Raw genomic sequence first — 16,570 nt, 5'->3', positions numbered from 1 at the left:
GGTGCCCTTCCATCATTCAGATTCCAATATTAGACCGAGGTCAAGTTCTCAAACTGGGACACTACTTCCAGTTTTGCAGAGTTCATAAACCGAATCATTCGTAAACAGGACTGTTCTTAAACCAAGGTACCACTGTACTTGGGTTTCACAAATGAGAATAAATTCACATCCCAAAGCACTATGTCTTAAGCAATCAGTATTTCTTGGGAGATCAAAAACCAAAGATAAAAGAGAACAAAGCTCAACTCAGTAGCCTGAATAAAGCTAACCTTGGGCCAATTTTAAATAATACAAAGTTAAACAAAAACTGGGGTGTTGTGCATTGCTACTTCATAAATTTCAAAGGGCACTGTCAAGGACAATGAGTCCAAAAAACTGACTTCTTATATTGATTTTAAAAAACCTGTATCATTGCCAAGAATGTATAAGCTGTATAGATTTTCTAGCTCTGATATGCTTTCCCGTGCTCTTTCTTTATTTTTCAAAGAATCAATGATGCCAGCGTAGTAGTCATGAATTTCTAACACTGGCAGAACTAAATTCATTAATAAACAAAACAAGAGGCTTGCAGTCTTTTGCTCCACCCTGCAAAGTCTTCTGGGTTGGGCAGTAACTATAGGAGTTAGAGAGAGGTGGCCCCATCCGCCTACCATTCTAAGAGGCAAGAGCAGAGTGTCAAAAGGTTGTTGTAGATCTCACAATGTCTGGAAGACTCTCAAGTTCAGTCTAGCCTGTCCTTCAATTAACCTGTGTACCTGAAACTCTGCACAAAGGTCAGGGACCCCCAGTAGCCTCGGAATGAAAGGTTAAGGTCACACCTGACCTCCCAAATGAAAACTAAGTACCTAAAAATATTGAAAGACTGCATCAGCCAGGCTGAAGCTACCCCATTGTTGGTACAAGTTTCCAAAAGCATGGAGGTTATTGGCAAAGGTAGTCCTTGATGTTGAAGCCAAAGGTAATTAGATGGCCCTATCCACTTCTATCCGCTAAGGTTCTGTCAGCTCCTGATGCACCCAAGACTAGATCTCTGCAGGCCAGTGGGGGCCCCAGGTTTGAGGAAACCAGAGCAAGATGCCCTCAGGGAGCCTCACGTCACATTCAGGATGGTAGAATTAGGAGGATCCCTTTTTCTTTCTTTCCCTGCACCCCAAACAAAATAAATTGTTCCCTGTTGGTAACAGACCCTTTACTTTCTCATGCATGTTGTCAGTGTACTACCTCCAGTTTGCTTATTGTCTTCTAAAAAAGGTTTTGAAGAAAGGTTAGAAAAAGGATGGGCCTCTTCTCCACCATCTGCTCAGTCAATCCCTTCCTCCTTATCAGGTAGTGGCAGCCCCCACAACATCTGAAGAGTCCACTCCTTTGGTTCTCAGAGCACTTCTGGGCCCATGTCAGGTTGGAGCCACTCTGGGGAATGAAAGATGGTGGACACAAAGGGAGTTGGAGGTGAGGACCCCAGAACTGCACCTGGCAGTCTGGCCCTAGTAGTCCCACTTCTGCTGCCTCGTTCACCAGCAGCAGCATGTTTTTCCAGGAATATGATATCCAGGCTTGCCATGATAGAGTTTTATACTCATTCCATTACTTGAACTGACTGGGATGATTAACCATATGTACTATGTGTGACGTAAGTGGCATACCCAAACAGCAACCTCTTGCAAAAATCACTTCTATAGATGTCAAGAACAGATAAAGCTGGTTGGGGGCCTGGATACAGTTCCCAAAACAGGGTGCTCTTCCCCAGAACAGGAATGCATGAAAAAGAACTATTCGTGTAAGACCAAAATTGGGAACAAAATTGGGCTTTACTAGTGAATAAGGCGCACTGCAGTCTTTGCTGGTAACGTTCCATGTAGTTCAAATGAGACAAAGAGTTGCAGAAACTGCTTGCAAAAAAGGAGGGTAGCCAAACTGGGTCTCCTGGGTTAATCAGATTTATTTCAAACTAATTAAATTAACTGTGGCTCCTTAAAGAATCCAAGTAATACAAAGAACCACCATATGCTGGCTATTTCAATGGCCCACTACTGTCAACTCTAACAGAGTTCTCTTGGGGCTAAGGCAGATGTCTCTTCTGATTCCACTACCTAGGAACCATTAACAAGGGGTGTCGGACTGTCAAATGTGACATCTCGTAAGTTTCAACTGCTCAACCATTTAGCCATGGCCCTTTTAATCATTTAGAGAAATACAAGATTAAGTAAAAGATACCATGTAACCAAAATGAGTGCTCATTTCATAAATCTGAATGTAAGCTCTCTTGAAAAAAATTACACCCCTTATGCCTTACACACACCATCTTGTTTCAAAATTCAGCACTGTTGCCACATGCTCATGAACTGACAAGTGCACTTGTTAAATTAAACAAAGATGAAGTTGAATAGAAATAATGAAGACAAATAGTGAGGAATCAGTTAAAGGGGGGGTGGGGGTGGTATTCATTTTCAAAGCTCCAGGGTACTGTATCACTGTCAGTCTTTAGCAGCAATGGAAATGTATATCACAGCGTTGGAGCGTATTAAACCCCGTATTCATTTATACTCCTACTTTCCAAATTCTAAAACAGAATAAACAAGTAAGGCTCCTTTGTGCGTTGTCAATAGTTATCATCCTTCAAAGAATGGCATCCCCCTAAATAATTGTAAGATTTCTATCTGGGAATTAAGAAGAGCGACTAAATGTGCCCCGCTCCCTCCTCTGCCTGCTTTCTCTCTTTGAGATTTGGAGTACAGCGTAATCACATTAAATTCTTCAGCTCAAAAAAAGAAGTGATATTTATGGTGACTGACACAAATAAAAAAGTAGTTTGGAGCCTGAGGCAACTGTGATAAGGGATTTTGGACGAATCACCATGTGGCCTGTGAGATATAATAGAATGCTATTACAGAATATAGAGTGGATACTGATCTCTCTGTGGTATGTAATATTCTTGTTCCTGTCTTCAAGTTAGGAATGGCTTGGACGCAACTATTATTAATTATCATCATCATCATCATCTTTGAATTTACACCTCCCTGTCCTAGATGTTATTGAGGGTAGCATTTAATTCGTCTTGCAACAATTAAAATGGAGTGGTGTAAGGGACTGGGAAGACACTGACGGGTACTGGAGTTTGACTCGGGAAAGGGGCCCAGTGATTTGTGGGGACCTGTACAACCAGAAAGCAAGAGTCAGAAGCAGGGAAGGCTTAAGAACTGGAGAATAGAGCATAGGACGGCTTGACAGAAGAGGCCGGTCAGGCAAGTGAAGGGCCAGGTGCTTCCCCACCCTCTCCTGCACCACTGTCTCCCAAAAGCAGGAGGAAATTGAAGAGGAAAGAGGTTGAATAGTCATCTCTCATGTATGATCTAGTTGAGATTCCTCCATTTCTAGAGGTTGGACTAGATGACCCTCAGTGTGATTTAGATGACAGGACACCATGCTACTAAACATAGATCAATATTAGGGAACTTGCTGCCTTCCAAATGTTGCTGGCTTACAACTCCCATCATCCCTGACCACCGCTTTGCTGGATGAGGGTGAGGGGAGGGTCAGGACTTGCATGGTGACTTTCCTATAAAGACACATGTTTCATTACAGAGTCTAGGCCCTTCGAAACTATATACTGTAGCATCTGAAGAACTTTTTAGAAATCATAAATACTTAGATTATCCTGTTATAAGAGTAACACAACACCAAGCGATAAGCCTTTTAAGAGGCAACCAAAGCCTTGAGGGAAACACCAGAGCTCTTCAAAGCTGGAAGATTAAACATTAATCTCAGCAACGGCTCAGGAGGGGGGAATAAGCAAATGTTCTGAATAAGGATTAACATAACAATGACATTGTTTTCTTGCTTTCTATTTTTGGATCTGGAATAAAAAGACGAGAATTCTTCATGATCTCCAAAGTTCTTCATAATCAAACAGGGAATTACTTAATGATATGATACAACCAATGAGCCATGGCTAAGTTTATCTGAAATATGCCATGTGCAAGATCAATAGGAGGATTTTCTGCCACTGGATGTTATGTGGATACTCATTCACAAGGAATAGAGCAGGCATTTTTCAACCTTCTGCTAGTGTGACATTGGAAGGAGAGCCCTTCCACATCAAGCCTGACGCTGTCTTAAAAGGAAAAACAGGCAGCATCAGACGGCATGCCCAGCCCCACCCGCCTGCCGCAGGCCTTATCAACGTAGATGGACAGGCAAATGCACTATTTAAAGGCACAGGCTGCATCAGTGCCAGAAGAGTGAAATACACATGTATGTAGACTGGTGCTGTGAACCAAAAGTGTTCCCCCATGCCTATTCCTTTTCTTAACCAGCATAATGTCACTCAAGCTGACAAGGATGTTTTGGTGTGGTCTCAAATGGAGATTCAATAACTCCAGAAGCTTGCTGTCTCTGCTTCCTGGATGCTATGAATCAGAACAATTTCCACACAGTTCCCCGCCCCCCTCTCATTTCACCTCAACACTGAAGCAATCTACATTTGTTTCTCTGGTCATGTGTGTGAAATGCCTTGCAGCCTTGAAGTCCCATTCTACCTGTGACATAGTCCACATTTCTGAATAATTAAAACAATCCTCAAGCCTCCCTGATGTAAATTAATGTACAGTGAAAACTGAAGAAAAGCAGACAAAAGGGAAAAGTAGAAGAGTAGAGAGCAAGACCAGCTGGTTGGCTTGCAGTACTCTAAGCTTCTGATAGGAAGGGCAAGCTCACAAGTCCAGACTCATTTCACAAGGCTACCATTTTAGGTGCATAGTACACAATCTTTACTTCACAGAGAAAGGGTTTGTTGTTTCCATATAAGCCAGCCAAAATATATGATTTTAATTCATTATATCTGCAATACTGTCGTAAACCTCTCTGATTTTTTTTTAATGAACAGCAGTATAAAAATATTTTTAGAAATATATAAATAAATCCCTCCACTGAAGAAGAAGAAGAAGAAGAGGAGGAGGAGGAGTTTGGATTTGATATCCCGCCTTTTACTCCCTTTAAGGAGTCTCAAAGCGGCTAACAATCTCCTTCCTGCCAGACAACAAACACTCTGTGAGGTGAGTGAGGCTGAGAGACTTCAAAGAAGTGTGACTGGCCCAAGGTCACCCAGCAGTTGCATGTGGAGGAGCGGAGACGTGAACCCGGTTCCCCAGATTACGAGTCCACTGCTCTTAACCACTACACCACACTGGCTCTCACTGAGACTGGCCTCACATTTTTTAGAACACTACACTGAAATATCTTGAAACTTTTGACCTTTCAACCCGTTTTTTGAAAACAAAGTTTCATATTTCTCATATTTTAAAAAGAGACCATTAACTAAACAAAGTTACAATAATTAGACATGTTATCCCAAAAAGCCTTCTAAAGTCCAAACCAGTCCTTTGAATTATAGTGGTGGGGCTAGGGGAGTAGACAGAATAGTCATCAGAGATATTGTACAGCATAAAGTAACAAATTAAAAATGATATATTTTCTACATATTTTAAAGATCCCATCCTTCCTTTACCTTTGCAGTTTTTCCTCCAGCACTTCCATGTACCTGAGAATATCTTCCTTCAACTTCTTCTCTATAAGACAAAATCAAAGTTTGTGTCATTGGGGGGGGGCAGTATCTTATAGCAATTATTTTGAAGAGAGAATTTTGCTTATTTTTGCATTGGGGTTTCTTCCTTTCGTTTTTCAGACTCCATGAATCTAAAATTAAACAATCTATTTTACTTAATAAAGCTCATATACACACACACACACACACACACACACACACACACACATATATATATATATATATATATATATATATATATATATATATATAAAAATAGCCAGCTGCTGAACACTATGGGTGAAACAGAAGCGAAAGGGAAAGGTACTGTTCACAGAGAGAAGTACTCAAGCATTTTTAAAGTGAAGAAACATCTTGGCTTATCTACTAGGATGGCCCATCTACTGAGTATTATCTTTCAAATGGGATGAAACCCACTTCAGTAGCCCAGGCTATCACAATCTTTATTAGAACTAAAACACTCCAGAGATTTTATTTATCTGTATAACATCCCTTAGCATCTGAGAACTTGTTATATAAACTAGAGAAGTAGCCATGTTCATCTTTTGCAGCAAAAATAACACAAGTATTGTGGCACTTTAAAGATGAAGAAATTTATTGTTATAGATTGGGGGGGGGTCCCCTAAACCCTAGGAATGAATAAATACACGGATTTTTATTAATCAGGATATGGATTAAAACACAAACTGCAGAACTGTGCCAGACAGGGAATTCCTGGACTGGCTTATGCAAACCACCCTGGCTGGGTGACCAGCAAACCAGTTCACATGACAAAAGGTATTGATGGGCCATTGGGAAGTGAGATGTTACCAATGTGATGGGGTGTATGTTTGAGGGGACAGGAAAAGGGGTTTCTGGGAAGAATAAGTTAGAAGAAGGGGAGAGATCCATCTTGCAAGAGGCTGGCTGCAGGTAGCTTACAGTGCTGCCTCTTGGAATGCCTATGTAATAAGATCTGGACTCCCTACAGACCAAAGGTGTAAACAGGTGAATAAACCCTATTTCTTAAAACACGACAGTCTCCACTAGGTCTTCCATTCTCCAAAGGGACACAGACCGTGTGTGTGTGTGTGTGTGTGTGTGTGTGTGTGTGTGTGTGTGTGCCTGGGACCCCACGGGCTCTTGCCACTGCTCAGCAGAGAGGGGGACAGTCACCCGGCTGTTGTAACATTATTATGGGGCTACAGCCCACTTCATCAGATGCTTGTTACCTTAGTTGCAGGTATGCATACACGTGGCTGTGGGGGGAATTGTTATAGAAGGAAGTGGGAGGGAGATGAAAAGTAAAGATTGTGATAATTACACAGTAGCAAAAGGGGAGGCTGGTGCTCCAGAAAGAGTGAACCATGCTGACCTCCTCATCCACTCAACCCTTCCCGTCTCACACCCAGTAACCCACCCACTGGGAGGCTGGTGTTATGGCCCCATCCTACTAGGTAAGTCTCTTCTGCATCTCAAGTTCAAATTTAGCAGTAAAAGAAGAAATTCAACTACCCCTATGAGATAGAAGAACTAAAAATACATTGGCAGAAGAGTTGTATTTGTTCACATTTAAAAATTGGTCTCCATCTCTCTTGCTCTGAAGATCAGTGTGCTTTTTAAAGTCAATTTTAATTAAAAAGTAATACGCAGAGGAAATAAACCAGTTCTACAATGCATACGGTACCACCTCCTCATGTGAAGAGAGAGAGCCAAAATTTCACCCTAGCTGTCCAAGTTACAATTCTCACATTCCCTCCACTAGACCTCAAATACCTCCTGGTATTAGAATTTCTGAAACAGGACTGTAGACCGATTCACACACAGGCCAAGAGTGGGGCATGTACACACCCTTCTCATTCACACATTAATATGAGCTGGCGTTTACACACAGACATTCCTACAGAAGCAGGCCACTTCTGCTTGCTCTCTCTGCCTAAGGAAGTTGGACTTCCCTTATGATGTACCTCCACCCACTTTTCATGGCATTTACACAACCGACCCTAGTTAACATTCAAGATTCTCTACAAGGTGTGGAAGGGGCATAACCCCAAGACTTGGTCCCACAGCCAACTTGTGTACTGCCTTTACACCTGAGGCAGGCATTTCCCTTAATTCTTCTAATCCTCTACAGCTCAGCACCGGGCTATGAATCTACAGAGAGATGGCAAGAATATAATCACATCCTTGAATCACAGCGCATTCTAGAACAAAAGTAAAAACCAATTTGCCAATCTCTAGTGATGTGTCAGTTGCAAACACTTTCACTTAAACATGTGATAAGTTCTTCCTAATAGAAAGCTTTGATGCTCCCACTTTTAGTGCTCTTCAACCTGTTCCCATCTTTACATGGCCTTGGAAAATGACGCATTCCGACTCAGGTTTTCTCTCTTCCCCCCTGATATAAAACGTCAATAGAGATTAATAATTGGAGGGGAAGGTGGGGAATCTGTTTCACACTTACTTTGTTTCCAACTAATACTGCAATGTATTATGTTACATGAATGATAAACCCTAGGTCCAATTTTTCCTGCTGTGCTAGCTAGATTTTAATTGGATATTATCTGATACAGTAATTCTCACTTTTCACAGTTGTGTCCTATTCCCTACATACAATTTTACAATGCCCTTGAAGATATAGCTTAATAAATCAGCAATGCTCAATGACAAAAAAAAAAGTAACGGATAAGCAACTGCCACTAGTTAAAAGTAGGTCAGCTATAAACTCCCTGGGAAACACTGTTAGGACATACACACATCTCCATCAAACATTTTAACTAGTTTAAAAGGATTAAGAACATCATACAATTCTCTCTGCTTGTGGGGAATATGTGCTCCTCCCTTGATTTCCAGTATATATAGCTGGGCACTTTCATTTAAAGGCCCTTCAAAATCCCAATAGTTCTACTTTCCTGCCAACAAATTGAAGGGAGAGAAAAACGCCATGAAAAGTATCTGGATTTTTCTCACCTTTGGACTATAGTCAAGCTATTGATCTGAAGGTTTAATTTAATGCAAATCAATAGCTGTAGCAGAGGGAAAAGAAAGTACTAGAGTGCAAACTTCCTTAATCTAGCCAAAAAAAGAATGATATAAAGCTGGAAGGAGTTAGCTTAGGGGAAACTATGTGACTGCATTCTGTAAACATGTCAAAGGTTTTTTGTTTTTTTCAAATACAAGCAATGTCAATTTCTTTTTGTCTCTCTCTCTCTCTCTCTCTCTCTCTCTCTCTCTCTGTGGGTTTGTGTGTTCAGCTCTTATTGTTACTGAAGGGAGTAGCCCATATAAATACTATAAATATTGATGGAAGAGGAAAACAAAAGCATTTGATGAAATAAAAAGTAGGGTTTTCCCATGGAATCATAAATTGGGGCAGGGGTAGTGAAGAATATGTACATTTGCTTTTGTTATTTCTTCCATCACATTTATTTGTGTTGCCATAATAGGGAAAGTCCTTAGCATCCAGGGATACCATGGAAGAATATTGCAAGACAAAAGGTCACGGATAATTTGCATACTTTCATTGTGCATAAATATAAATGTATGCATGATGTGCCTTTAGCAGTGACTTTTATAGTATTCATTTTTCTGGAAGCAACTCTGCAATATTGAGAGCAGCTTCAGATGTGTGGAAAGAAAGACAGCCTGCTGGGTGCAAACAGTATTCAGGTGGTGGCACTTGATCGTCTTGTCCACTAGGGAAATTATCCTTTAAATGAGATGGATAAGTACTACTAGCTTGATCTGGAAGAAGCCACAAATAGGGCTGGCCAAACTTATTTATCTATCGAGTTCATGTTTACAATCTGAACTAGCTGGGATGATCAAACTCCCCACCCCCAGATCTTTAAAGGTGTGGCACAGCTGTAATGGTCCAGGCTGGATTTCAGCCCCATTCAGTTGTGCACTGAAGTCCTGTCATGCACTTTAAAACACGCTAGCCAAAAATCTCAATATCATCTGTGGAAAAAATTCTTGATTAAGCTTCAAGAATTATTTTTTCCCCAGTCTGATGTCAAAAGACCACAAAATGCAGGTAGCCTGTATACTAGCAAAAACAAACAAGGTAAGTATCAGAGCTGTACTGAATCCACATGAATAGTCATCACCAAAGCAGTGTTAGTTTGATTAATACAACTCATCTGCACTGTGGTTTACTCCACATGCTATGGAATTAGCAGATTCATATGCATCCACTATGTGCCTTATGACATCCCACACAAGCAGAAGAACATCAAAAGCTGCTGGATCAAACCAGAAGTCTGTTCTGACCAGGATGGGGAAGACTCCATTTGGTTGACCAAATCCTCAGTTCCCCCACTCCCATGGCCACTTTGACAAATGACTCAAAAGGTCAAAAAAATATCCCGGTCATAACTGCCATGTTATCTTGGGTTATCCCAGTCTTGATGATGCTAGTACTTTGTTTCTAGAGTCAACTGATATGGATAAGCTCTCCTGTTCAAAAAAGCACCTGAGTCATTCCCAAGTTCCCTACATTTCCCTCCATGCAATTCAGTCCATGGCATACCTAAAACAGGTAGCTCAAGTCAACGCAGATGTTACTGATCAGGGATGTCCAACCTATGGCCCTTCAGGTGTTATTGGACTGTGGTTTCCATCAGTCCCATCCAGCATGGTCAATAGTCTGGGATGATGGGCGTTGCAACCCATTTGGAGGGCCACAGGTTAGCGACACTCTTTTTGTAATCAACTGTTCTGTAATAGTATTAAATAGCATTAAGAACATAATGTAGCTTATGGGGGTAGGCCAAGGGTTTGAGAATGGTATAGGTGCAATATACTCTGAACAGAAAGCGAAACTTATTGTAAATAATGTGGTTACAGAAGAGTTCAAGATTCAAAAAGGGACACGTCAGGGGTGCCCTATCTCCCCACTACTTTTTATATCGGTCCTGGAGGTTTTGCTTAATATGATTAGGAGGGACCAGTTGGTTAAAGGGATTCAGGTCGGAGCTAAACAATATAAACTGAGAGCATTTGCAGATGATTTAGTACTTACATTGCAAGAGCCAGAAGCTAGCACGAAAAGAGTTTTGGAAATAATTCAAGAGTTTGGTCAAATGGCAGGATTTAAATTGAATAAGTCTAAGACAAAGGTTTTGGAGAAAAATTTGACACAGATAGAAAAAGAAAGGTTTCAGAACGAGACAGGGTTGACTGTGGTTAAAAAAGTGAAATATTTGGGTATAAATATGACAGCTAAAAATGTGAATTTGTTTAAAGATAATTATGAAAAAACTTGGAGAGAAGTGAAAAAAGATTTGGAGATTTGGTCTAACTTAAAGCTTTCCTTGTTAGGCCGTATTGCAGTTATAAAAAATGAATGTATTGCCAAGAATGTTGTTTTTGTTCCAAGCATTGCAAATAATTGATAAAATGGACTGTTTCAAGAAGTGGCAAAAAGACATATCTAAATTTGTCTGGCAGGGCAAAAAGCCCAGAATTAAATTTAAGATATTAACGGATTCAAAGGAAAGAGGGGGGTTTGCCCTGCCAGACTTTAAATTGTACTATGAAGCGGCAGCTTTCTGCTGGCTGAAAGAATGGCTGCTTCTTGAAAACACAGACATTTTGGATTTGGAAGGTTTTAACAATATTTTTGGGTGGCATGCATATTTGTGGTATGACAAGGTTAAAGCACATAAAAGTTTTAAAAATCATATTGTCAGAAAAGCACTATTAAATGTCTGGGTTAGATATAAAGATTTGCTGGAAAATAAAACTCCAAGGTGGCTGTCGCCAATGGAAGCTAAGGCAGTTAAAAAGTTAAATATGGAGTCCAAGTGGCCAAGATACTGGGAAATTTTGGAAAAGGAAGGGGACAAACTGAGATTGCAGAGCTTTGAGAAATTAAAAGGGAAGGTGAGAGATTGGCTGCACTATCATCAAATAAATGAAGCGTTTAAACTGGACAGTAAAATTGGCTTCCAGGTGGAAAAATCAAAATTGGAGACAGAACTGTTAGAACCCAGTACTAAGAATTTGTCAAAAATGTACAATTTGCTGCTGAAATGGAATACACAAGATGAAACGGTTAAATCAGCTATGATTAAGTGGGCTCAGGACATTGGTTATAATATTTTGTTTGCTGATTGGGAAAAGTTGTGGACCACCGGGATGAAATTTACGGCATGTAATGCCTTAAGAGAAAATATTATGAAAATGATATATAGGTGGTACATAACCCCAGTCAAGCTTGCAAAGATTTACCATTTGCCTGACAATAAATGTTGGAAATGTAAAGAAACTGAAGGTACATTTTTTCATCTCTGGTGGACTTGCCCGAAGATTAAGGCATTCTGGGAAATGATCTATAATGAACTTAAAAAGGTATTTAAATATACTTTCCCCAAGAAACCAGAGGCCTTTCTCTTGGGTATTGTCGGCCAAGGGGTGTTAAAGACGGATATAACTTTTTTTATGTATGCTACAACAGCAGCTAGAATACTCATCGCGAAGTACTGGAAGACGCAAGAGCTACCCACACTGGAAGAATGGCAGATGAAGGTGATAGACTACATGGGCTTGGCAGAAATGACGAGCAGAATCCGAAACCAGGGAAGAGAAGCAGTGCAAGAAGAATGGAAAAAATTCAAGGACTATTTAAAGAAATACTACAAAATTAATGAAAGTTAGAATGATGTTGGACTGGAAAGCAAATGGTTACTATTAGCAATGGTTAAGACAAGGAGAATAAGGAAGATTAGTTTAAATTTAAATTAAAATAAGGGAAGATTTGCTGAGTAATTGATAAGAAATCGGAATACAGAAATGGGAGGCATGAGGAAGTCGGGGAAGAAAGGTATAAGAAATTAGGATATGAAATGGTACATGTTCTTTTTTTGTTTTGTTTTTGTCTTTGTATGTTTATGTATGTTATGTCTATTTGGAAAAAAATAAAAATATTATAAAAAAAAAAAAGAACATAATGTAGCTTGGATCAGGTGAATGGTCCATCTGCTCCAGCATCCTGTTCTCACAGTGGTCAATCAGATGCCTACGGGAAGTGCAAAACCAGGACCTGAGTGCAACAGCGCTCTTCCCACATGTGTCTCCCAGCAACTGGCACTCAACATGGTTATCATGGAGAGCATCAATTCAAACAAAAGAAGGTAATTAGGTGTATGAATGAGAAGTGCATGCTCAGACACATCGTTCTTTGGTGTTTCTTCTGCAATTGCTGCCACTACCAAAGACACATCCTGCTTTTCTTCTTAAAGAGTGATTTGCCTCTTCAGCTACCACAGCTGAAATGGTATCTGAAGAAGTGTGCATGCACACGAAAGCTTAAACCCAGAACAAACTTAGTTGGTCTCGAAGGTGCTACTGGACAATTTTTATTTATTTGAAATGCTCATTAGTTAACCAATGACAGATTTTTCATGCAATACCTGAAAGCCTATTTTGCATGTGTTTTCAAGGCACCCGTTGCTGCACCAGCTGTGTCTGCAGAACAAGTGTGGCACCTCAGTACCATTTTGCCTTAAATCTTGAATTATACCATTAGACATGAATGACTGAACAACAATCTTTCTGTTAAATACAAACCACAGTATAATATCCCCTCCAGAAATTCATTCTAATGAGAAAGTCAAGTGGCAGAGTCCCATGCCAAATTCTTCTTCCCTCTTGAAATTTGTAATACTGTTCATTGGGCTGGCTACTCTTGTTTATGCATTTGGGGAGATCCCAGGAGCCCAAAGACGTCTATTCATCCAATAAAACAACATGCAATTTTGTGCAGCAATTCATCCAGAAGATCTTAATTCATTACAAAGGCATGTCAGGAATGCCAATGCTTTGTGAAACAAACCAATCTCTCCCTGATTTTCAGATCCTAGCTTCTCAAGCAGATATTGAAGGTGACTTGTGTAAATACGACATGTATCTTAATATGCGATTGTATTATTTATATCTGGTTTTATTTATATTTTGAAATGTTTAGGTCAGCTTGTTTTTTAACATCAGATTTTACCAGTATTTTAATGTGTGTTTTATGTAAACATCTTAGAAGCTTTGATGATTAAGCAATATACAACGCCTGTTAAATAAATAATAAATAGAACAGGGGTAATATTGTCACTTTCAAGAAACTGATAATGGCAAGATCGTCACTGTCAACTGGCAGATGAAACTGACACATACTTGTCCTTGCCCAAGAACAACAAATGGTGACAAAAACACTGTCCCTTGGGCTTCTTTAAAACAAGGAACGAGGCCAAAGTCTCTGAAACAGATAGGTTTGCATGCTAAAGACTAAAAATAACATGAATCACAAAATAGAGCATATCTAAAAAGAAGTAAAGAAAAGGCCATTACTACTAATTATTGGAATGGGGTAGGAAATCCTTGAGGTAACATCAAACATCAAACAAGTACTGAAGTTATGGGCAGTCCAGGAGAGCAATTACCGGTAACTTTTGTGATGACCACCTTAGCTACCATTTTGAGAAGGCTACAGGGGACCCATGAATTGGCTAAAACTGGGCAAAGTTAAGGGAAGGTGCTATCTGTGGGTGTCATTAAAAGCACTCTACTTTCCCCCCAGAAATCTCAGTACTTCATCTACCACAGCACAGATGTTCATGGTCCTCAACTATAATGAGTTATTTAATTATTTATTCTTTAAAATGCTTATATCCTGGCTTCCAGCCTAAAATGTCCCCAAGGCGGCTGAGAACACAAAATGAAAGCATAAAAGGACTATGAAAACGGTGCAACAACTACCAACCAAAGCTGGATAAAGGCATTCAAAATAGCACGTGTAAAAACTTCATTTAGCTATTACAAAAGGATCCAACAAACAAAATAGCATTATTATTTTATGCTTGTTATTTACACCATTTTTATACTGCTTAACATATTTAAAAATACATCTAAGTGGTGTACAGAAAACTGAAGCAACAACAGACAACTTAATATTACAAAAATATAAATCAGTATAAATATAAATCAATATAAATGCATTTTTCCTTCTGACACACCCTCCCTCTCAGTCTGCAGGTTCTCACCCAGGGTCTATGCAAACTGTCAGCTCACCTGCAAAAGCTTCACAACAAGAAGAGTTCCTGGAAGCGGTGGACATTACCCTAGTCTCTCACTCAAGACTTGCTTTTTACAGGCCCAAAGGGGAGGCCCACAGCTGTGTCCCATTCAGCTGCACTTTCCACACTCAGTTCCAGATACAGCAGGTGTGTTGAATTTCCCAATGGGTTCAAAGGATGGAGAAGGCCCTCCCCTCCACTCACAGCTGTTTTTTCACCCTCCTCTTCCTCCAGCTGTTTTTTTTAACTCACAGTAAAATAAATCTGCAGTGCAATCAGCATCTACCCACCAACCAGTATTGTGGGTGATTTAAAATGCAAACTACTAATTTTCAAGTGGCATTTTGCAAAAGAGCTTTTGCAAAGTTGCTACCTCTGTATAAGCACACAAAGAGTGTGTCACTGGCCACTTTGTGCTATTAACGTCACCAGTTTTATTTCCTATACAAGCAACGACTTCTGCTGGGTGAGATTTAAATGAACATGAATTGCCTTGTATTTCTTAAACCACATCTGAATATAGAAATAATTGGCTACATAGCAATATGTGAAATGCAGTAGTAATGATCCCATCTTTGGAAGTTTGGAAATGCAAGTGCAGAGCTTTCCATGCCACATGTATGTTAGCCCTGAAATGAACCAGGGGGCAAGTTATGCAAACAGTTTTGTGCTCTTCAAAATGCAATTCTTGGAAAGCACTTGAAAAGTATGCTTAAAAAATGCAGGTAATATTTTTGTTTTAAATCCAGACAAAGGCTTTTTAAAATGGCAGGTAGTAGTGCACATTAACAGGAAAATTCAATTTTCCAAGCGTTGTTTTTAAAGTTAAGGGGGTTTTTTAGCACCAGCACAACAACAAGGTGGTTTAAAAGGAGCCTACAACGGAACAGTGCAGTCAGTGTCCTTTCACATGAAAACAAAATGGCAGCAGCTGAAGAAATAATGACTGCTAAGAAACATGAAAAAAGTTTGTTTTTAAAAGGGACCTTCAAAATGGCAGTTTTCACATAAATAACAAACAGCATGACATTGCAGCACAGCACTAATGTATATACATAATCAGTTTAGCCTAAAGATTGAGAGAGTGGCTTGATAGAAGTCAGAAGATATCTACGCTGACTTCTATGCTGTAACATTACCTGAGATAAGATGGCTAATGTTGCAACACTGAAATGCTGATATTTTTCATGTCCTAGACAACCCTTGTCTCACGGGGGTTTTTCCTAGACGTGGTAAATTCTAATTTTTACTAATTGTGTGGTTGGGGGCTCTCACAATCATATACTTTTGACATTTTGCCATGTGGTTGTTTAAATGAAAAACCCGCCCAAGGCAAAGAAACATGGTTGTGTAAATCAGCACTTATGGCAGCAAATGATCTGTTGCTCAGGGTTAAGTAAGAAATGTTGACAAAAATATAAAAACAGCCTCCGCTGTTTTCTCTGCTCCCGATGGTGTGACTGTGGCTGTTGATGGCTCACTCTCTTATTTCCTCATATGGTGCTGACTCAAAATGTGACAGACTGACTTGCATGCCTTGCATTTCATGGCCTTTCAGCCCCACTAAACAAATTTGTTTTCTTAAATATAGCATTTCCTGCCAACTGGGGACAACCCTTTATGCATCTGAAGCAGGATCTAGTTCAAACATAAACCACAATAAATGGGTTACTCTCTTCAACATGACCCCAAACTCCTTGTTTTTTCTAGGATTCTAATGCAGCTACACTTCTGAAAGAAGTGATAATGAGAGTTAAAACCTGCTAATTATATGCATACTTCCCAAACACATATGTAACGAGTTTTTATAGGACCAGGGTTCACAAATGTAGTCAAGCAAAAGCTGCTTTTCAAACTCGTCCACAAACATACAATAAGCAGCTGATTTTTTTTAATACAATATTCTAAGCATAAGAATTCTGAATACAGCTTTAACAGGTGCCCTATTATCCAAATAACGTGG

The 16,570-nt window shown here is 39.8% G+C and overlaps 1 protein-coding gene across 1 annotated transcript in view; it reads right to left on the bottom strand.

Annotated features, from left to right (window-relative positions):
* The window catches only part of DISC1 (DISC1 scaffold protein), a 170,526-nt gene that overhangs the window by 46,465 nt on the left and 107,491 nt on the right, over nt 1-16,570 (bottom strand). The window contains 1 exon segment of the mRNA XM_083606010.1: nt 5,504-5,564. Within this exon segment, the coding sequence (XP_083462136.1) occupies nt 5,504-5,564 (61 nt within the window).

Source organism: Podarcis filfolensis (assembly GCF_964270895.1).
Source record: "Podarcis filfolensis genome assembly, chromosome: 3".
In the NCBI taxonomy this organism is placed as follows: domain Eukaryota; kingdom Metazoa; phylum Chordata; class Lepidosauria; order Squamata; family Lacertidae; genus Podarcis; species Podarcis filfolensis.
Note: the sequence above shows the minus strand (reverse complement) of the source record. Positions and strands in the feature narration are given on the sequence as shown.